This window comes from Cetorhinus maximus, chromosome 6 (genome assembly GCF_964194155.1).
Source record: "Cetorhinus maximus chromosome 6, sCetMax3.hap1.1, whole genome shotgun sequence".
NCBI lineage: Eukaryota > Metazoa > Chordata > Chondrichthyes > Lamniformes > Cetorhinidae > Cetorhinus > Cetorhinus maximus.
Genome location: NC_135884.1, coordinates 129,743,721 through 129,766,455, shown reverse-complemented (window position 1 = coordinate 129,766,455; position 22,735 = coordinate 129,743,721). Strand labels below are relative to the sequence as shown.

The following is a 22,735-nucleotide window of genomic DNA, read 5'->3' as shown; positions in this document are numbered from 1 at the left end:
CAGACTGGGAACAGAGAATGGGAATAAATGAGTCTTTTTCCAGGTGGTAGGCGGTGACAAGTGGTGTACCACAGGGATCAGTGCTTGGGTCCCAGCTATTCACGATATATATAAATGACTTGGATGAGGGAACCAAAATACAATATTTCCAAGTTTGCTGACGACACAAAACTGGGTGGGGTTGTGAGGAGGATGCAAGGAGGCTTCAGGGCGATTTAGACAAGTTGTGTGGGCAAACACATGGCAGATGCAGTGTAATGTGGATAAATGTGAAGTTATACGCTTTGGTGTGAAAAACAGAAAGGCAGAGTATTATTTAAATGGTGATATATTGGGAAATGTGGATGTACAAAGGTGTCCTTGTACACCAGTCAATGAAAGTAAACAGGCAGGTGCAGCAAGCAATTAGGAAGGCAAATGGTATGTTGGCCTTCATTGCAAGAGGATTTGAGTTCAGAAGTAGGGATGCCTTACTGCAGTTATGGAAGGCCAGGGTGAGACCACACCCTGGAGTATTGTGTGCAGTTTTGGTCTCCCTACCTAAGAAAGGATATACTTGCCATAGAGGGAGTGCAGCGAAGGTTCACTAGGCTGATACTGGGGATGGCAGTACTATCATATGAGGAGATATTGGTTCAACTGTGCCTGTATTCACTAGAGTTTAGAAGAATGAGAGGAGATCTGATTGAAATATATAAAATTCTAACAGGGCTAGACAGACTAGATGCAGGGAGGATGTTTCCCCTGATTGGGGAGTCTAGAACCAGGGGACACACTCTCAGGATACAGGGCAGGCCATTTAGGACTGAGATGAGAAAAAATTTCTTCACTCAGCGTAGTCAACTTGTGGAATGCTCTACCACAGAAAGCTGTGGAGGCCAGGTCACTTTGTATATTCAAGAAAGAAATTGATAAATCTTTGGATATTAGGGGCATCAAGGGGTATGGAGAGAAAGCAAGAATATGGCGTTAAAGATAGAGGATCAGCCATGATCATATTGAATGGTGGAGCAGGCTCGAAGGGCCGAATGGCCTACTCCTGCTGCTAGTTTCTGTTTAAAAGGAGTAGGGCTGATTAAGGACCAAAAAAGGGATTTATGCATGGATGCAGGGGGCATAGTTGAAGTATTAAATGAGAATGAAGTTGCTACCCAGGATACATTGCTGAAAAAATTCACAAGAATGGTTCCAGGGATGAAGAATTTCAGTTACGAAGACAGATTGGAGAAGAGAAGACTGAGAGGATATTTGAATGAGATATTCAAAATCATGAAAGGCCTAGACAGAGTAGGTAGGGAGACACTTCCCACTTGTGAAAGGATTGAGAAAGAGAGGGCATAGTTTTAAAATAATTGGCAAAAGAAGTAAAGCGACATGAGGAAAAAATGTTTTTTATGCAGTGAGCGGTTAAGGTCTGGAATGCACTACCTGAGTGTGGTGGAGGCAGGTTCCATCAACACATTCAAAATGAAATTAGATTGTTATCTGCAAAGAAAGAATGTGTAGGGTTAGGGGGAGAAGGCAGGGGAATGGCACTCGGTAAATTGCTCATTTGGAGAGCTGGTGCAGACGCGGTGGGCCGCATGGCTGCCTCCTGCGTTGTAACAATTCTGACATTCTGTGAAATAGATCAGATTCTAGTTTTGATGTGTTATGATGAAACACCCTAAAGTCAAGAATGTTTTAAGGGCAAATAAATATTTTTTAAAATTAAGAGCAAAAATCTGCAGATGCTAGAAATCTGAAATAAAGACCGAAAATGTTACATTTTCTGGATAAATGTGTACTTAAATTCTCATCCTTAGGTGAACCATAGAGTATGAAATTCGTCATTTTTAGCGATGCTTTACAAGCTAATCTTCCCAATGAACATTTAATGCAGCTAGTTTCATAGTATTCCTTGTGGTGAAAATGAGAAATGTTGACCTTTAGCTTGGGAAGCTAAGATCATTTTTTACAAAGTTGTTAAAAGTACTTTGGCTGTTGAAACAATGGGTGTCGTGGAGGCAGTGATATCGTTCTATTTGTCAAAAATTTAAGGTGGGCATACTGAAGATGGTATACCCATGAAATGTCAAGTAGATAATTGTTCCTTGTGGGATAATATACATGATATGAAAAGTGAGTTAGAGGGGTTACGGATTGACCTTAATGCTGGAGAGAATGTAAATGTCTAAACTCAAATTGGTAGATGCAAGTTATCAATTACCTGATTTCTTTGCACATGCGTTTCTTTTTGTTAAGCACTTGTTTTTCTTTATTCTGTCCTGGGACGTGGGCATCATTGGCAAGGCTAGCATTTGTTGCCTATCCTTAATTGCCCTTGAATAGCTTGCTAGGCCATGTCAGAGGTTAGTTAAAAGGCAACCACATTGCTGTGGTCTGGAGTCACATGTAGGCCAGACTGGTAAGAAGGGCAGATTTCCTTCCCTAAAGGACATTAGTAAACCAGATGGATTTTGATAATTGATGGTTTCAAGGTCACCATTACTGAGACTAGCATTCAATTCCAGATTTGTTTAAAAATTTGAATTTATATTCCACCGGCTGCCATGGTGGTATATGAACCTATGTCTCCAGGGCATTAGCCTGGGTTCTCTGGATTACTAGTCCTGTGACGTTACCACTATGCCACCATCTCCTCCTATTGTTACTGGCCCTGGAGGAGGGGCACCTTGCATTCCAAATATTTTGTACAGAATTTGAAGGTTCTGGGTTTATTTGTTTTAAGATTTTAGTTGTAATTCTAAATTCTATTTATTTAAAGGGAAGGAATCTGTTACTTGTATATTGATTGTGTGTGGGTGGTGAACTTTAAGTTGGGATCCACTTCATACTCCTATAAATATATACAGACTGAAACTGTGGTTGTTGGGTTAGGAGATGCATGCTTATAACATGTAACTCCGTAAATAAATGTTTTGAAAAGTGCATGAAGATTGTCTCCAGTTCCACCCTTCACCAACTGGCTTTCTGGATTGTAAGAGACAATTCTTATTTTTTGGTTTGTCTTATTATTTTTTGGACCTTGGAATTTTTACAAAGGCCTATTTTTAGTGTTATTGCCTCATTGGTGAATAAGCCCTAAATCAGGAAAGTAGGATCCATGAAAAGCCAGATCTTAAGATATATGCAAATTAAAGGGAGCATTGACTTTATATGTCACCTGTAAGGTTCCATCAATCTTACCAAGCCACAAGCCAAAAAGCATCGACTCTCCCATGGTATTAGATACAATTTATAATCTTGGAAAACATTATTTTAGTTTTAAGGGCCACATCTGAATACAAATATTTTTTGAAAAGTTTTTTTAATAATGCCTTACTGGATTCTCATGATTCTTGCTTCTGCTGTTTTCCCAGAGAACTAAATGAGGAATGTATATAGAAGAATGGTTAAAATGTTTGACAGAGGGGAAACTGGACAAAATGTTGAGTTTTGAAAATTTTAGTGTGTATTCTATTTGTGCTTCAGCAAACTCCTCAGATGTCAGTGTGAAGAAAGAAATTCCTGTACAGCCATGTTCCTTTGAAGAAGCAATGAAAGGTAATATGGATCTTATTTATACGTAATAGAGACAAAGTAATATTGGGGCTCTGGTTTCCCAAGCACAGCATATTTGTTAGCTTAATTGAGTTGTCAAATTCAGAAACACATCTGAAGGTTAGGGACTCAGAAATATAAAGGGGTAACTTTTTTGCGAAGTAGAAATGTATACAAGTTAGATATAGAACAGCATTGGATAAGCTGATGAACCCTGTAACTCTTCTGTGTTGATGGTAAATCTGCAGGTTTTACACCTGCACACTTCACCATCACCTTCACCAGGTAGGCACAGAGTTGTACTGTTGGAGATTTGGGAAAAAAATTGTCTGCTGTCATTCTCCTATTCTCTTAGTCAGAATCCAGAAGCGTCCCCTGAGCTTAAGGAAGGAAAACAGGAAAAAATGTTTAATTAAAAAATTGCAAACAGCGCAAGGTTTCTCTTTTTTTACCTGAGTGGAGGATGGGGAAAAATTTGCTTATTACTGACCTTACGAAAGGTTTGTCCAAGAATATTAGTGTGTTAATAGTATGGATGTAAATGGTATCATTATAGCTACTGCTTTTGAAGTGAATTGAGTTGCAGATGAAAGTCGGACCTTATGTTTTGCCTGCTTGATGTGTACACATAGGTTTAACATTTAAAGCTCAGTGGTCATGTTTTTATCAATTCTTCATCATCCTGTTGCTCACGTCCATGACCTGCATATAATGCAGTCTTAACATTTACGTATTTCAGAAGGTTACTATTTCATGTTAATACAAGAATAATTTTCTAAGTGCTGTTCAGTATACCTGAATTGTATATATAATCATTTCAGATCAACCCACTGATCGAGTTTTCTGTGATCATACCAAACTGCTTACTGTACAAAGGGGAGGCCCACGGAGCTCGACACAGATGCTTTATATCTTGCCACACACATGAAATGCCAGAATGTTCATTTTGATATCAACCATTCTGTCACTTCATAGATGTGAAAATAAAGTCAGCCAGCATGGTTGAGTGATTTGAAATTTTAACTATTTAGTCCTGATCAGCTAAGTGCTCTGTACAAGTGGTTATTTCTGTGAGCATTATGTTCAGCTTTAGTTACTCATCTAGTTCTACCGGTTTTAAAAAAAGGCTTAAATTTAAATGGTGAGATAGAAGAGTTTGCTTTAGCATCAGCAAAATTTTAGTAAAAAGGAATTAGGGGAAAACTGTCCACTGGTTGGAGCCATTACTAGCACAAAAGGTGGCTGTGCTTGTTGCAGGCCAGTCGTCACAGTTCCAGGACATCACTGCAGGAGTTCAAGGCTGCATCCAAGACTCAATCTTCAGCTGCTTCATCAATGCCCTTTCCTCCATAATTAGGTCAATCCGTAACCCCCCCTCACTCACTTTTCATATCGTGTCACTGCATGAACTAACAAAAAACACTTAGCTAATTTGGAAGAAGTGCTGAAATGCTTCTCACAAGTGAAGTGAGAAAAATTTATTTTCCAAGCCAAAGAGGTAGTTTACTTGGGCCATAAGGTTGACGTGCAGGGCCTGCATCCTATGGAAGAAAAGGTCAAGGCTATTTGCAATGCACTTGCACCAAGGAACACTACAGAATTAAAGGCCGCCTTTGGCATGATACACTACTATGGGCGATTTCTCCCAAATCTATCAACCGTACTGGCTCTGTTATATACATTGCTTAAGAAAGTCCATAAATTGATTTGGCAAGCTCCACATCAGGATGCATTTCTGAAGGTAAAGTGGACCTACTGGTACACTTTGACCCAAAGAAAGAATTGACTTTAACTTGCGACGCATGCCCTTATGTAATAGGGGCTATACTTTCACATCGGATGGCAGGTGGCTCCGAACAACCCATTGGTTAAACATCTCGTACACTCAGTGCTGCAGACTATATTCTCAAATTGAGAAGGATGGCTTGTCTGTTGTGCTTGGTGTTCGTAAGTTCCATCAATACCTCCACGGTATATCCAACCACAAGCCTCTGCTGGGATTGCATCTGTGTGCATCCAGAGGTGGGCACTGATATCGGCTGCTTACGAATACATGGAAACTAGGAGGAAGAGTAGGCCATTCAGACCTTCGAGCCTGCTTCCCCCATTCATTATGATCATGGCTGATCATCCAACTCAATAGCCTGCTCCCGCTTTCTCCCCATATCCTTTGATCCCTTTCGCCCCAAGAGCTATATCTAACTCCTTCTTGAAAACATACAATGTTTTGGCCTCAACTATTTTCTGTGGTAACGAATTCCACAGGCTCACCACTCTCTGGGTGAAGAGATTTCTTCTCATCTCAGTCCTAAATGGTCTACCCCATGTCCTCAGACTGTGACCCCTGGTTCTGGACTCCCCACCTTCGGGAACATCCTTCCTGCATCTACCCTGTCTAGTCCTGTTAGAATTTTGTAGGTTTCTATGAGATCCCCCCTCATTCTTCTGAACTCCAACGAATAAAATCCTAATCGACTCAATCTCTCCTCATATGTCAGTCCCGCCATCCCAGGAATCAGTTGGGTAAACCTTCGCTGCACTCCCTCTATAGCAAGTACATCCTTCCTCAGATAAGGAGACCAAAACTACGCACACTATTCCAGATGTGGTCTCACCAAGGCCCTGTACAATTGCAGCAAGACATCCCTGTTCCTGTACTCGAATCCTCTGGCTATTTAATCTTTTATACTTTTATTCACTGATTGGGAAGCCAGATTGCATATGCTGACACGCTGAGCTGCCTCCCCCTGCCAGATAACAATTCCCCAGGAACTTGTCTTAGTTTTTTTTTGGATTCCTCCCCTGTCCAGGCCAAACAAATCCGAGAGTGGATAAGTCAAGATCCACTTTTATCCCACGTCCGGGAGCAGGTCTTGAATGGATGGTCAAATAAGCCAAAGCCAGATGACATGAACCCCTGTTTCAGTTACAGATATGAGCTTATCTGCCAGGATGGCATATTGCTCTGGGGAGCAAAGGTTATTGTGCCCTCGAGGGTTATGTAATTACTGGCCGAATTACATATCGCTCACCCTGGCATTGGTAGAATCAAGATGCTCATGTGCAGCTACTTATGGTGGCCACGGATGGACGCGGACATCAAAATCCTAGTCAAAAGTTCTTGTCAATGCCAGCAGGTACAAAAGCTACCCCACCTTAGCTCCGTTGCACCCTGGGAATGGCTGGGGTGGCCATGGATGCGCCTCCACGTCAACTACGCAGGGCCCTTCTTGGGCATGATGTCCCTTTAACTAATGTACGCCCATTCCAAATGGATGGATATCTACGAAGCCTGGTCACCCATGTCTGCTGCCACCATAGACTGTTTGCAACAGAGTTTTGCAGTGCACGGGTTACTAGAGGTAACAACGGGACAGCATTTACCAGCAGGGAGTTCCACAGGTTTACACCGCTCAATGGAATAACTCCTATCAAAACCTCGCCTTACCATCCCGCCTCTAATGGTTTGGCTGAGCAGGTGGTCCAAATTTTTAAGTCCGGGATTAAAAAGCTGGATGTGGATGCCATCAGCACTAGATTGTCATGGCTCCTGTTCACATACCGGACGACGTAACACACGACCACCGGTATTGCCCCCGCTGAATTACTATGAATGAAGAGATATCTCTGCATCTGTCTGTCTAAATCTTATCAGGCCTAATTTAGCGGGGAGGGTGGAGAGAAGGCAAGAGGCCCAAAAGGTTAGACATGATGGCCATAATCATGAAAGAAATTTCACAGTGGGAGACATAATTCTTGCGAAGAACTTTGGAGATGGGCCCAACTGAATATGAGGCAAATTAAATGCCGTGACAGGACCTCTTTCCGATACTGTGTTGGTAAACGGCCAACACGAGGATCATCTCAGGAGAAGAGAGATAGTCCCACAAGAAGGAATGCCATCATCATTTGCGTTTGAGTCTGCACCGCACACGGAGGAAATGTCATATGGCTTGGAAGTATCGGTGGGGCCTGTTGGACCTGAGAGGGTCGAACACCCAAACTTACCCACTTCCACCAAAGGGCCTGGCGGATACTTGACCCGAGAAGGGAGTCCCAGAAAAACCAGCCGAGCCGTTGAGCTACGACATCCAAGGCAGCCTCCTGAGAGACTTGACCCATAAATAGTTGTTCATGTAAATGACTGGGATGTTGTGATGCTTGTCAATTGTACTTTCAAGTAAAGGGGGAGGGATGTGGTAAAGTGGAGTGCTATGTACCTTTAAGAGAATGTAGTTAGTTGACCATGTGACTGTATTGACCAATCACTACACAGAAGGGCCTTCTTGGGTAATTAAGTCTAGAGCTGGAGGTGATTGAAGAAGCACACATGGTACTAGTGCTCTGTTCTTGGTTCTAATAAACTACCAGTGTTTGTTCAGTTAATCAGGCTCTCTGCCTGTATTGCTTCAAGCACCAACTAATGTGTTAATATCAAGGGTGCAGCTAATGTTGGCTGGACAAAGTGAACCTGATAACCAAGAACATAAAAGTACTGAAATAGTCCATGTCCATATGCAGCAAGATCTGGACAACATTCAGGTTGGGGCTAATAAATGATTAGTAACATTGATACCACGCAAGTGCCAGAAGATTACCTTATCCAACAAGAGAGAAACTAACCATCTCCCCTTGACATTCAATGGTATTACCATTCCTGAAACCCACACCATCAACATCCTGGGATATACCATTGACTGGAAACTGAACTGGACTCCTCATATACATGAGCAGATGAGAGGCTGGGAATTCTGAGATGAGTAACCCACTTCCTACTTCACAAAGCCTTTCCACCATCTACAAGGCACAAATCAAGAATGTGATAGCATACTTTCCACTTGCCTGTATGAGTGCAGCTCCAACAGCACTCAGTAAGCTCAACACCATCCAGCACAAGGCAGGCTGCTTGATCAGCGTCCCATGCACCACCCTAAACATTTTGACCCTCTATCACAGAAGCATAGTGGCAACATTGTGTACCATATACAAGATGCACTGCAACAACTCACCAAACCTCCTTTGACAGTGCCTTCCAAACCCACAGCCTCTACCACCTGGAAGAACAAGGGCAGCATATGGGAACACCACCTGCAAGTTCCCTTTCTAGCCACACACCATCCTAACTTGGAACTAATCACCATTTCTTCACCATCACTGGGTCAAAACCTTGACTCCCTTTTGTAACAGCTCTGTGGGTGCATTACACCAGATGAACTGCAGCTGTTCAAGAAGGTGGCTCACCATCATCTTCGAGGGCAATTGGGAATGGGCAACAAATGCTGTCCTTGTCAACAACTTATTCATCCCATGAAAGAATAAAAAATATATGATTTCTGTTGGGTTAACTGATCTTAGGCAGAATAATAATGGTACAATGATATCTCAGTCTTCAAGGAAAGAAAAATTGGATAGTGTTCCTCTTTCTGATTGCACTACAGTGATCCCTATGGAACTGCAGAGTCTGGGCATTTTCCCACAAGAAGCTAGGGCACTCACTGTTATCCCGGAATGGTTTCACATGTATCAAACCCTGATTTCTATGCAGCCTTCCTAATGGACCAAGGCACATAACATTGAAGAAAAGGAGAAATAGGAGAAAACAACCTTTCTTCCAAAGAAGGCGAAGATTGGTTTAACAAAGTGTACTTATGCTGTAAATTCAGCAGTTCTGTTCACCTGCAACATTAGTCTAAAAGGTTACAAGCAACCTAGTAGATTATCAACACACTGTGCCATAATTACTTTGTAGGTTTCTATTTATGTTTCTCTACAGTAGTTTTTCCAACCTTAGCTATACTTTTGAGAGGAGAGCACAGACAAGATATTGCCGAACAGTTTAGTTAAAATCTGAGGACAACACCTCGTCTAATTTTGCTTCTACATGTAAGGCTAAAAGTTCCACGTATAAGGCTGAAAATCGATTACTGAAGCTCCCACGACTTTTCTCACGTCATGTCTGGATCATAGCAGATTAAATTTTCACAATTGATTCATTGATATGATTAGTCAGCAACTGCATGATCACTGTATTATGCAACTATCAGGATGATGGAAGGTGAACTAGATGGGTCTTGGCTTTTTTTTTGTCCAGAAATTCTGATGTTCTTGCTTTAGAGCTGTTTGTAGTGCTCATGTCTCATTCATGGTAAAGTTCAGGAGATCATAAGAAATAGGAACAAGAGTAGGCAATTTGGCTCATCAAGCCTGCTCCACCATTCATTAAGAATCATGGCTGATCTGATTACGGTCTTAATTCCATTTTCTTACCTGCTCACCAAAACAGTTGACTCCCCTGTCAATCAAAAATTTGTCTCATGCAGCCTTGAATATATTTAATGACCTAACCTCCACTGCTCTCTGTGGAAGAGAATTCCAAAGACTAATGACCTTCTGAGAGAAGACATTCCTTCTCATCCCTGTCTTAAATGAGAGACACCCCTTATTTTAAACTGTGCCCCCAGTTAGAGATTCCTCCATGAGAGGCATCCTCTCAGCATCTATCCTGTGAAGCCTCCTCAGTCTTTCATGTTTCAATAAGATCCTTTCCTTTTAAGACATCTTCATCTTCACCCCAGTAATCAGCCTAGTGAATCTTCTCTGAACTGCTTCCAATGCAAGTGTATCCTTCCTTAAGTAAGGAGAGCAGAACAGTACACAGTACTCCGTGCATAGTCTCACCGATGTGCTGTACAATTGTAGCAAGACTTCCCTACTTTTACAGTCCACGCCCTTTGCAATAAAGACCAACATTCCATTTGCCTTCCTAATTATTAGCTGTACTGTAGTCATGTGACCTCATGTTATCCTTGCTGTATAAAGGCTTGAGAGCAGAAGCCGTTTAATCCACCACTTGGAACATGGTATCAGGGTGTGCAGCTGAAATTGAGTAGATTTTGTTAGCTGTAAGAAACAGAAAATCATTGAAACTTCAGTCTCCAACTTTGTACAGGACATTGGTCACTGGGTAAGTCAGTATGGCTTTGAATATTTCAGTACCTACTCCAATGAAATGAAGGCAGGTTTGAAAATAAATTGCAAATTCTTCCGGTCTCAATGGCAAAACTATGAAATTTCCGCAGAATTGAACAAGAAAGCTGAACAAATTAGAGTAGCAATTCTGTTATCAGTGCTGGGGAAAGAGTATTGCACCCGAGACCTCATTGAGGAGCAGAAAAGCCCATCATGAAATTTTGGAGGCTTTAAAGACCCACTTTGAGCCATCTACTAATGTGACTTAACAAATGTTACATGTTCAACACCAGAGCTCAGGAACAAGGGAGAACATTGATCAGCCTGTGACTGCATTGAGATGCCTAGCTGAATCTTGAGTTTGAGCAACAGAAGGATGATCTGATCAGAGATACGATTGTCTTAGGAACAAGAGAGAGAGCATGTCTTCTGAGCGAAGAGAAACTTATTCTCAAGAAAGCTATTGACATGTGCAGAAGCTCTGAATTAGTCAATTGTCAGCTGCAGAGTCTTGATGGGAGAACTGACTAGGCTTTGCAGTCTGCTGAGATGCAATTCAAGCCTTCCAAGCACAAAGCAACATGGAAGAAGAATTATTTACAGAAGGGCCAGCAAAAAGATCAAAGCTGGATTACTGGATGTAAATATTGAAAAGGAAGCATGTCCAGCATGGGGAATGCAGTGGTCCAAATGGAAGAATCTGAATCGCTTTGCATATAAGCGTTCTGCTGGAGAGAAGATAAGCAAGCCGATAAGGATGGTTGCTTGGGAGGTGTCAGATGATGAACCTAACTAATCACACTACACCCTAGAACAGGTTGGCAACCTCCAGTCTCAAGGAAAAAAATAGTTTGAGACTATTGGAATGATGACTGCAAAAGGAGAGCATCAAGTTGATATGAAGTGTCAGATATACACTGGTGCTATGTGCAACATTGAGCTTTGCCAATCTGTGTGAAGTTGTTCAAGGTGGTGACCCAAAAGTGAAGCTGTCAAAGATAAATTTGAGGCTGTGATGGAACAATACTCACCCTAAGAGGGCAAACTCCGCTGAAAACCTAATGCAAATGGGAGGAAAGAAGATTTGCGTTTCCAAACAGACGCTAAGCAACATCCACTCATCTCAGTTGAATTTAGTCAAAGCCTTGGGACTGATAACCCTCCAAGTACCAGAAGAGGTTTGCAGTGCTTGGCATGGCACAAAGCCATTGACTGCTGAACAAATTTCACAGGTCCTTTTCCTGGTGAATATCATCTTGAAGTAGATGAGAATGTACGACCAACTCAGCATCTTCCAAGGAGAGTTCCAGCTGCTCTCAAGTCCAGCCTGAAAGATAAGATAGAGGAGCTTGAAAAGATGGGAGTAATCAAGAAAGGAACAACTCCTACAGACTGGATTAGCAACATGGTAGCAATGAAATAATCTGGAAAGCTGAGAATGTGTATAGATTCAAAGGACCTTGATGAAGATTTGAAGTGATCTCACTACCCTATGCCAACCATTGAGAAATTTGGCGAACAGCTTTCTAAGGCAAAAATCTTTACTACCCTAGAGATGAAGGGTGATTACTGGCAAGTGAAGGTGGATGAAAGCAGCAGTTTCCTGACTACATTCTGGACACCATTTGTGAGGTACAAATTGTTGCATTTGCCATTTGGCATCTCTACTGTTCCAGAAGAGTATCAACGCCAACATCTTTGGGATAGTCAATGATCTTCCAAGAGTGGAAATGATCGTGGATGGTGTGCTATTCTATGGATGTGGAGATGCGATGGAAGAAGCCATCGCAGACCATGATTGGAATCCAGAGAGATTGCTGGAGAGAGAAGAACAAAGAAGAACAAAGAAAAGTACAGCACAGGAACAGGCCCTTCGGCCCTCCAAGCCTGTGCTGATCATATTGCCTGTCAAACTAAAACATTTTGCACTTCCGGGGTCTGTATCCCTCTATTCCCATCCTATTCATGTATTTATCAAGTTGCCTCTTAAACACCACTATCATACCTGCTTCCACCACCTCCCCTGGCAGCGAATTCCAGACACTCACTACCCTCTGTGTAAAAAAACTTGCCCCGCACATCATCTCTAAAGTTTTCTTCCCTCACCTTAAATCTATGACCCCTAGTAATTGGCTCTTCCGCCCTGGGAAAAAGCTTCTGACTATCTACTCTGTCCATGCCACTCATAATTTTGTAAACTTCTATCAAGTCGCCCTCAATCTCCGTCGCTCTAGTGAGAACAATCCGAATTTCTCCAACCTCTCCTCATAGCTAATAACCTCCGGACCAGGCAGCATCCTGGTAAACCTCATCTGCACCCTCTCCAACGCCTCCATATCCTTCTGGTAATGTGGCGACCAGAATTGCATGCAATATTCCAAGTGTGGCCTAACCAAGGTTCTATACAGCTGCAGCATGACTTCCTAGCTTTTATACTCAATACCCCTGCCAATGAAGGCAAGCATGCCATATGCCTTCCTGACTACCTTTTCCACCTGCGTTGCCACTTTCAGTGACCTGTGGACCTGTACACCCAGATCCTTCTGTCCGTTGATGCACTTAAGGGTTCTGCCATTTACTGTATAGTTCCTACCTGTATTAGACCTTCCAAAATGCATTACCTCGCATTTGTCCGGATTAAACTCCATCTGCCATTTCTCCGCCCAAGTCTCCAACCGATCTATATCCCGTTGTATCTTTGACAATCCTCTTCACTATCTGCAACTCCTCCAACCTTTGTGTCGTCTGCAAACTTACTAATTAGCTCAGTTACATTTTCCTCCAAATCATTTAGGTATACTACAAACAGCAAAGGTCCCAGCACTGATCCCTGCGGAACACCACTAGTCACAGCTCTCCATTCAGAAAAGCACCCTTCCATTGCTACCCTCTGTCTTCTGTGACCAAGCCAATTCTGTATCCATCTTGCCAGCTCACCTCCAATCCCGTGTGACTTTACCTTCTGTACCAGTCTGCCATGAGGGACCTTGTCAAAGGCCTTACTGAAATCCATGTAGATAACCTCCACTGCCCTTCCATCATTGATCATCTTTGTCACTTCCTTGAAAAATTCGATTAAGTTAGTGAGACACGACCTCCCCTTCACAAAACCATACTGCCTCTCGCTAATATGCCCATTTGCTTCCAAATGGTAGTAAATCCTGACACGAAGAATCTTCTCCAATAATTTCCCTACCACTGACATAAGGCTCACCGGCCTGTAATTTCCTGGATTATCCCTGCTACTCTTCTTAAACAATGGAACAACATTGGCCATTCTCCAGTCCTCTGGGACCTCACCTGTAGCCAGTGAGGATATAAAGATTTCTGTCAAGGCCCCAGCAATCTCCTCCCTTGCCTCCCTCAGTACCCTGGGGTAGATCCCATCTGGCCCTGGGGACTTATCCACCTTAATATTCTTCAAGACGCCTAATACCTCCTCTTTTTTGATTTCAACACGATCCAGGCTATCTACACACTCTTCCCTAGACAAATCGACCGCTGAGTCGTTCTCTTTGGTGAATACTGATGAGAAGTACTCATTTAGTATCTCTCCCATTTCTTCTGGCTCCACACACAGATTCCCACCTCTGTCCCTGAGTGGGCCTACCCTTTCCCTGGCTACCCTCTTGCTTTTTACATATGTATAAAAGGCCTTGGGATTTTCCTTAACCCTGGTTGCCAATGACTTTTCATGACCCCTTTTAGCCCTCCTGACTCCTTGCTTAAGTTTCTTCCTACTTTCTTTAAATTCTCCACGGGCTTCATCTGTTCCCAGCTTTCTAGCCCTTACGAATGCTTCCCTTTTCTTTTTGACTAATCTCACAATATCCTTCGTTATCCAAGGTTCCTGAAACTTGCCATACTTATCCTTCATCCTAGCAGGAACATGCCGGTCCTGAATTCTTATCAACTGACGTTTGAAAGCCCCCCACATGTCAGTTGTTGATTTGCCCTCAAACATCTACCTCCAGTCTAGATTCTTCAGTTCCTGCCTAATATTGTTATAATTAGCCTTCCCCCAGTTAAGCACCTTAACCCGAGGACTCCTGTTATCCTTATCCACCAGTACCTTGAAACTCACTGAATTATGGTCACTTTTCCCGAAATGCTCCCCTACTGAAACTTCGACCACCTGGCCGGATTCATTCCCTAATACCAGATCCAGTATTGCCCCTTGGACTATCTACATATTGTCTCAGGAAGCCCTCTTGGATGCACCTTACAAATTCTGCACCATCCAAACCTCTAGCACTAAGTGATTCCCAGTCAATATTGGGAAAGTTAAAATCACCCACCACAACAACCCTATTTCTTCTTTATCTTTCCAAAATCTGCCTACATAATTGTTCCTCAATCTCCCGCCGGCAATTGGGAGGCCTATAGCAAACCCCCAACATTGTGACTGCACCCATATTGCCTCGCTGCATGAGCCCTCCGAGGTGTCCTCCTGTTGTACAGCTGTGATATTCCCCTTAACCAGCAGTGCAACTCCCCCCACCTCTTCTACATCCCTCTCTATCCTGCTTGAAACATCTAAATCCTGGAACATTTATCTGCCAATCCTGTCCATCCTTCAACCAAGTCTCTGTAATAGCAATAACATAATAGTCCCAAGTACTAATCCAAGCTCTAAGCTCATCTGCCTTGCTTGTTATACTTCTCGCATTGAAACAAATGCATTTCAGACCCCCAGTCCCACTGTATTCAGTAATTTCTCCCTGCCTGCTCTTCCTCACAGTCCTACTGGCCATATTCACTAGTTCCCAGTCATTTACTTCACCTGCTGACCTATTGCTCTGGTTCCCACCTCCCTGCCGTACTATTTTAAATCCTCCTGAGTGACACTAGCAAACCTCACAGCCAGGATATTGGTGCCCCTCCGGTTTAGATGCAACCTGTCCTTCTTGTACAGGTCCCACCTGCCCCAGAAGAGATCCCAATGATCCAGATATCGGAAACCCTCCCTCCTACACCACCTGTTCAGCCACGTGTTTAGCTGCACTATCTTCCTATTTCTAGCCTCACTGGCACGTGGCACAGGGAGTGATCCTAAGATTACATCCCTAGAGGTCCTATTTTTTTAACTTTCTGCCTAACTCCCTGAATTCCCGCTGCAGGACCTTGTCATTCTTCCTGCCTATGTCGTTAGTACCAATGTGGACCACGACCTCTGGCTGTTCTCTCTCCCCCTTCAGAATGTCCCGTACCTGATCAGAGACATCCTGGACCCTGGCACCAGGGAGGCAACATACCATCCTGGTGTCTCTTTCACGACAACAGAAGCGCCTATCTGAGCCCCTGACTATAGAGTACCCTATGACAATTGCTCTTCTGTGCTTTGACCCCCCCTGCTGAACAACAGAGCCAGTTGTGGTGCCACTGCTCTGGCTACTGCTGTTGTTTTCCCCTGATAGGCCATCTCCCCCCAACAGTATCCAAAATGGTATACCTGTTAGAGAGGGGGACAACCATAGGGGATTTCTGCACTGACTGCCTGCCCCTTCTAGCGGTCACCCATCTATCTGTCTGTACCTTGGGTGTGACCACGTCTGCAAAACTCCTGTCTATGATGCATTTCGCCACCTGAATGCTCCTAAGTGCATCTAACTGCTGCTCCAACCGATCCATGGGATTTGTGAGGAGCTGCAATTGGGTACACTTCCTGCAGATGTAGTTGTCCAGGACACTTGAAGCGTCACAGATTTCCCACATCCCACAGGTGAAGCACTTCACCCCAGAAACTGTCATTTTAACTACCTTGAGCTTGCCATATGAACCTAAAGCTTAATAAGAAGCAACAGAAGATGACATCAAGTACATTGGTCATGTACTGGGAGCGAAAGGAGTTTTCCCTGATCCTGATTAGATGAGAGCTGTTGCAGAGATGTAGCAACTAACAGATGTGAAGGTGTAACGATTTGTTGGATTTGTGAACTACCAAGCTAACGTCTTGCCCAATTTGTCATCAAGAGTGTGAACCTCTCTGCAAGCTCATTGCAAGAGTGTATTGGGACACAGAATAAGAAGCGGCTTTCACTCGCATCAACAGCTTGATGACAATGTCAGTGCTGAGGTAGTAAGCTATTAACACAGTGAGGTCACTCTGCAGTGTGATGCCAGCAAGACAGAGCTTGGAGCAACCCTCGTGCAGCAAGAACATTAGTTGAGTTTGCATCCAGAGCACGAACGCAAACTGAATGATGCTACGCACAAATTGAGAAAGAGTGCCTGGCTATGGACTTTGCTTGTAAGCATTTTAATCAGTGCCTGTTTGGGTGAGACAAAGTGATGGCAGAACCTGACCACAAGCCACTTCAAAGCATGTTTTTCAAACCACTTCTCTCTGCTCCAAAGCACGTTACTTTGTTTGCAGAGATATCATTTGAAAGTGAAGTACAATTGGGGGAAGTGGATACACATTGCTGACGTGCTGTCAAGAGCGTTCTTCCTTTGAAGAGTGTTGCTGATGTTAGTACAGAGTGTAAAATCTTCCAGATTCAATGAGCAGCAACAGTACGACATGCTATGGAAGTCAGCAACCTAGCAGAAATATTGAATCTGACAAACGAGCATCTTGCTAAGATTAAGCAAACTACACGAGATGCATTTCTCCAAGTTTTTTTTATTCACACACAGGATGTGGGCTTCGCTGGCTGGGCAAGCATTTATTGCCCACCCCTAGTTGCCCTTGAGAAGGTGGTGGTGAGCTGCTGCCTTGAACCGCTGCAGTCCATGTGGTGTAGGTACGCCCATAGTGCTGTTAGGGAGGGGGTGTTAGTGACAGTGAAGGAAGGGCGATATATTTCCAAGTCAAGATGGTGAATGGCTTGGAGGGGAACTTCCAAGTGGTGGTGTTCCCATCTATCTGCTGCCCTTGTCCTTCTAGATGGTAGTGGTCGTGGGTTTGGAAGGTGCTGTCGAAGGAGCCTTGGTGAATTTCTGCAGTGCATTTAGTAGATGGTACACTACTGCTACTTTGTGTCAGTGGTGGAGGGAGTGAATGTTTGTGGATGTGGTGGCAGTCAAGCGGGCTGCTTTGTCCTGGTCAGTGTTAAGTTTCCTGAGTGTTGTTGGAGCTGCACTCATCCAGGCAAGCGGAGAGTGTTCCATCATACCCCTGACTTGTGCCTTGTAGATTGTGGACAGGCTTTGGGGAGTCGGGAGGTGAGTTAGGAGGTGGCGGACTCGGTGATGGTATTGCCATTGAATGTAAAGGGGCGATGGTTAGATTATCTCTTCCTGGAGATAGTCATTGCCTGGCACTTGTGTGGCACGAATGTTACTTGCCCCATGTCAGCCCAAGCCTGGATATTGTCTTGGTCTTGCTGCATTTGGACATGGACTGCTTCGAGGAGTCGCAAATGGTGCTGAACATTGTGCAATCATCAGCGAATATCCCACTTCTGACCTTATGGTGGAAGGAACACCATTAATGAAGCAGCTGAAGATGGTTGGATCGAGAACACTACCCTGAGGAATATTGTAGCAGTTTGATACAACTGAGTGGCTTGCTAGGCCATTTCAGAGAGCATTTAAGAGTCACGTGTAGGCCAGACCAGGTAAGGACAGCAGATTTCCTTCCCTGAAGGACATTTGTGAACCAGATGGGTTTTTACAACAATCGACAATGGTTTCATGGTCATCATTAGACTTTTAATTCCAGATTTTTATTGAATTCAAATTCTACCATCTGCCATGGCGGGATTCGAACACTGGTCCCCAGATCATAACCTTGGGTCACTGGATTACTAGTCCAGTGACAATACTACTATGCCATCGCCCCCCCCACCGTGCTGCAAGAAGTAATGATAAAAGGATGGCTGGAAACCATCAAGGACGCACCTGTTGTTACAAAAGAGTATTGGGCATACAGGGATGTGATTGCCCAAGATGGCATCTTGTACAAAAGAACTAGTGTCACCATCCCTAAGGAGATGAAGAAACAGATGCTGAAGCGCATCCATGCAAGCCATCAAGGAATCCAGCCTAGCCTGAGGAAGGCAAGATTATTAGCCAAACCTGAGCAATGAGATCAAGGACCATATCAGTCAGTGCAGTGCTTGTCATGAACATCAAGCTCAGCAAGCTAAAGAGTCACTCATGACATCCCAGACAGACCATGGATGAAGGTTGGAGTAGACCTCTTCACTCTCTTAGGAACTAACACATCACAGTTGACTGCTATTCAGACTAGTGGGAGCTGGACAAGCTGACATCAACAACCTCCAATGAGATCGTAGAATCTCTGAAAACACACTTCTGTCGTTATGACATTTCTGACGTTGTGATGAGCGACAGTTGCCCTCAGTTGATAGTGAAGAATTCAGGCGCTTTGTAAACAATTGGGAAATTCAGCACTACACATCATCTCTGCATTATCCCCATTCAAATGAAAAGGTTGAGGCAGCATTGAAAATTACCAAAGGGATCATCAGAAAGTTGAGTAGATCCAACACCAATGCGTACAAGGCAATCCTAAAGTGGTGAAACACACCTCCTGAGGGCATGGAAAGTCCAGTTCAGCAACTAATGTCATGCCACACCAAAACTAATCTTCCAATAGCTAAAATATGACTGAAGCCAGAAGTGTTAACAGGCATGAGTGACAAAATCAAAGTGAAACAACAGCCAAATTTCACTTCAATAAAGCTGCTTTTAATTACTAGAGCTAAGAATTGGAGAGCCAGTCAGAGTGCAAACATTCAACGTTCTCAACAAAAGTCAGCCCACTTAGCAATTTGGGACCTATGTTGTCACCTCGTTCGTACACGGTGAAAATTAACATCCAAATATATCATCGAAACCGCAGTTGTCTGCATACAACTGGAGAAGCTGTTCCTTCATAGCAGACACCTGATGAGAAAAATGTGGACTCACTAACTGCACAAGAGCTGAAGAACCGTCAGTTCTAGAGTTCAACCGTTCTTCGACAAAGGCAACAGACAGCAGCAACACTTGTCACAGCAGCAAAATTCCCCAGAGAGCTAACATCACGCCAGGAACGAGCCGACACCAGATGAACGGCCACTAACAACCCTCCTGAGTCACGCTTAACCAAGGAAGTTAAGGATAGTATCAAATTGAAAGAAAAAACATACAATGTGGCAAAGATTAGTGGTAAGCCAGAGGATTGGGAAAGTTTTAAAAACCAACAAAAGGTGACCCAAAAAAAAGAGGGTGAAAATAAACTTTGAGGGTAAACTATCAAGTAATATAAAAATGGATGGTAAGAGCTTCTTTAAATATATAAAAAGGAAGAGAGAGGCCAAAGTGAACATAGGCCCCTTACAGAATGAGGCTGGGGAACCAGCTGAGAAGCTGAATAAATACTTTGCATCAGTCTTCATGGTAGAAGACACTAATAGCATTCCAACAATACTAAATAATCAAGGGGCAAAAGTAGGGTTGGGTGGGGGGAGGAAATAAATACAATAACTATCACTAGAGAAAAAGTACTAGAGAAACTAAAGGTCAATAAATCCCCTGGACCTGCTCCAAGGATATTAAAGGAAGTAGCTGCAGAGATAGTGGATGCACTGGTAGTAATCTCCCAAGAATCCTTGGATTCTGGAAAAGTCCCAGAGGATTGGAAAACTGCCATTGTCACACACTTAATGAAAAAGGGAGGGAAACAAAAAAAACAGCTAACTATAGGCCAGTTAGTTTAAGATCTGTCATTGGGAAAATATTAGAATCTATTCTAAAAGGATGTAATAACAGAGCATTTAGAAATGCATAATATAATCAAGCAGAGTCAGCATGGCTTCATTTAGAGGAAATCATGCCTGACAAATTTATTAGATTTCTTTGAGGAGCTAAGAAGCAGGATAGATAAAGGGGAACCAGTAGATGTAATATTTTTGGATTTTCAAAAGGCGTTCAGAAAGGTACCATATGTAAGGCTACTTAAGATAAGAGCCCATGGTGTTGGGGTAGCATATTAACATGGATAGAGGATTGGCTAACTGATAGAGGACAGAGTTGGGGTAAAGGGGGCATTTTCAGGATGGCAACCTGTAACTGCTGGAGTGCCACAGAGATCAGTGTTGAGGCCACCATTATTGACAATATATATTAATGACTTGGATGAGGGAAATGAATGTACTATCGCCAAGTTTGATGATGACACAAAAATAGGTGGGAAGGCAAGTGGTGAGGATGACAAAGAGTCTACAAAAGGATATCAACAGGTTAAGTGAGTAGGCAAAAATGTGGGAGATGGAATATCATGTGGAAAAATGTGAGGTTATGCACTTTGGCAGGAAGAATAGAGGAGCTGAATATTACTTAAATGGAGAAAGACTGCAGAAAGCTGCAGCACAGAGATTTGGGGGTCCCATGAATCCCAAAAAGCTAGCATACAAGTTCAGGTAATAGGGAAGGCAAATGGAATGTTTGCCTTTATTTCAAAGGGAATGGAGTATAAAAATAGGGAAATCTTGCTAAAACTATACAAGGCACTAGTTAGACCACACCTAGAATACTGTGAACCATTTTGGTTCCCTTATCTAAGGAAAGATGTACTGGCATTGGAGGCATCCAGAGAAGATTTACTGGGTTGATCCCGGGCATGAAGGAGAGGTTGAGTAGGTTGGGCCTGTATTTATTGGAGTTTAGAATAATGAGAGGCGACCTTATTAAAACATAAGATTCTTAGGGGATTTGACAGGGTAGATGCTGAGAGATTGTTTCCCCTTTTGGGAGAGTCTAGGACCAGAGGGCATAATCTCAGTAAGGGATTGCCCATTTAAGACAGATGAGGAATTTTTTCTCGCTGAGGGTAGTGAATCTGTGGAATAATATACCGTTGAAGGTTGTAGAAGCTGGGTCGTTAAGTATATTCAAGGCTGAGATAGACAAATTTTTAATCAGTAAGGGAATCAAGGGTTATGGGGAAAAGGCGGAAAGTAAAGTTGAGGATTATCAGATCAGCCATGATCTCATTGAATGGCAGAGCAGACTCGATGGCCCGAAGTCTTATGGTTTCATGGTCTTATTAGACTGCAGCGGCTCAAGAAGGCAGCTCACCACCACCTTCTGAAGGGCAGTTGGGGATGGTCAATAAATGTTGGCCTAGCCAGCAACACCCACATCCCATGAATGAATTTTAAAAAATTAAAGACCTGAATGCTTTAAAGATCACTTGCCAAAGCAGACAACCTCAGTTTCTTGTACATGTGCGATGATTTTCATTGTAGACCACGTATGTGCCTGACTTGCAACTTCAAATGATAGTGTATGTAGGTAGTTTTTTTAAATCATTGGATTAGTGCCTTTGTACAATGTAGCCATAGGCTTGCCATAGTCATGTGACCTCTGATGCTATCCTTGCTGTATAAAGACTTGAGAGCAGAAGCCATTTCATCCACCAATTGTACAAGAATCACAAAAAGTTAGTGTTCCAAGGACTCCCAGATCGCTCTGTACTGCAGCATTCTGCAGTCTCTCTTTATTTAAATAATATTCTACTTTTCTATTCTTCTGCCAAAGCAGTCAACCTCATGTTTTCCCCCATTATACTCCATCTGCCAAATTTTTCCTACTCATTTAACCTATCTATATCCCTTCACGGACTCTTTGTATCCTCCTCACAACTTGTTTATCTACCTATCTTTGTATCTTAAGCAAATTTGGCTACAATATAGTCAGGCCCTTCATCCAAGTCCATATAAATCATAAATAGATGCCCCATCACTGATCCCTGTGGCACTCCACTAGTTATAGTTTGCCAACCTGAAAATGACCCATTTATCCAAACTCCCTGTTACCTGTTAGGTAGCCAATCCTCTATCCATGCTAATCCATCACCCCAACACCATGAGCTCTTATCTTGTACAGTAACCTTTTACGTGGCACCTTATTGAATGCCTTTTGGAATCCAAATACTCTACATCTGCTGGTTCCCCTTTATCCACGCTAATTGTTACATTCTCAAAGAGCTCTAATAAATTTGTCAAACACTATTTCCCTTTCATAAAACCATGTTGACTCTTCCTGATTGTATTTTGATTTTCAAAATGTCTTGCTACTACCTCCTCAATAGATTCTAGCATTTTCCTGATGTTCTGTTAATATAAACAATTTCAGATGTATGCTAATTAAATAGGAACATGGGTCCTAACTCTACATTTAGCCCTCAATGTTTTGTAGTACACAGCAAGAAGACAAAGGATTGGACAGTCTCTGCTTTAAATCATCTTCACTGTCAGTAAATATTAAT

At 42.9% G+C, this 22,735-nt stretch overlaps 2 protein-coding genes across 3 annotated transcripts in view; both read left to right on the top strand.

Annotated features, from left to right (window-relative positions):
* Positions 1–22,735, top strand: part of kars1 (lysyl-tRNA synthetase 1) — a 531,769-nt gene that overhangs the window by 359,919 nt on the left and 149,115 nt on the right. The gene's annotated exons all lie outside the window — the stretch shown is intronic.
* nfat5b (nuclear factor of activated T cells 5b) overlaps positions 1–22,735 on the top strand; it is a 205,639-nt gene that overhangs the window by 123,840 nt on the left and 59,064 nt on the right. For both annotated transcript variants that reach the window (XM_078544498.1, XM_078544499.1), the window contains exon 10: positions 3,475–3,546. In XM_078544498.1, coding sequence (XP_078400624.1) covers positions 3,475–3,546 — 72 coding nt within the window. The remainder of the gene's footprint in view (positions 1–3,474; positions 3,547–22,735) is intronic.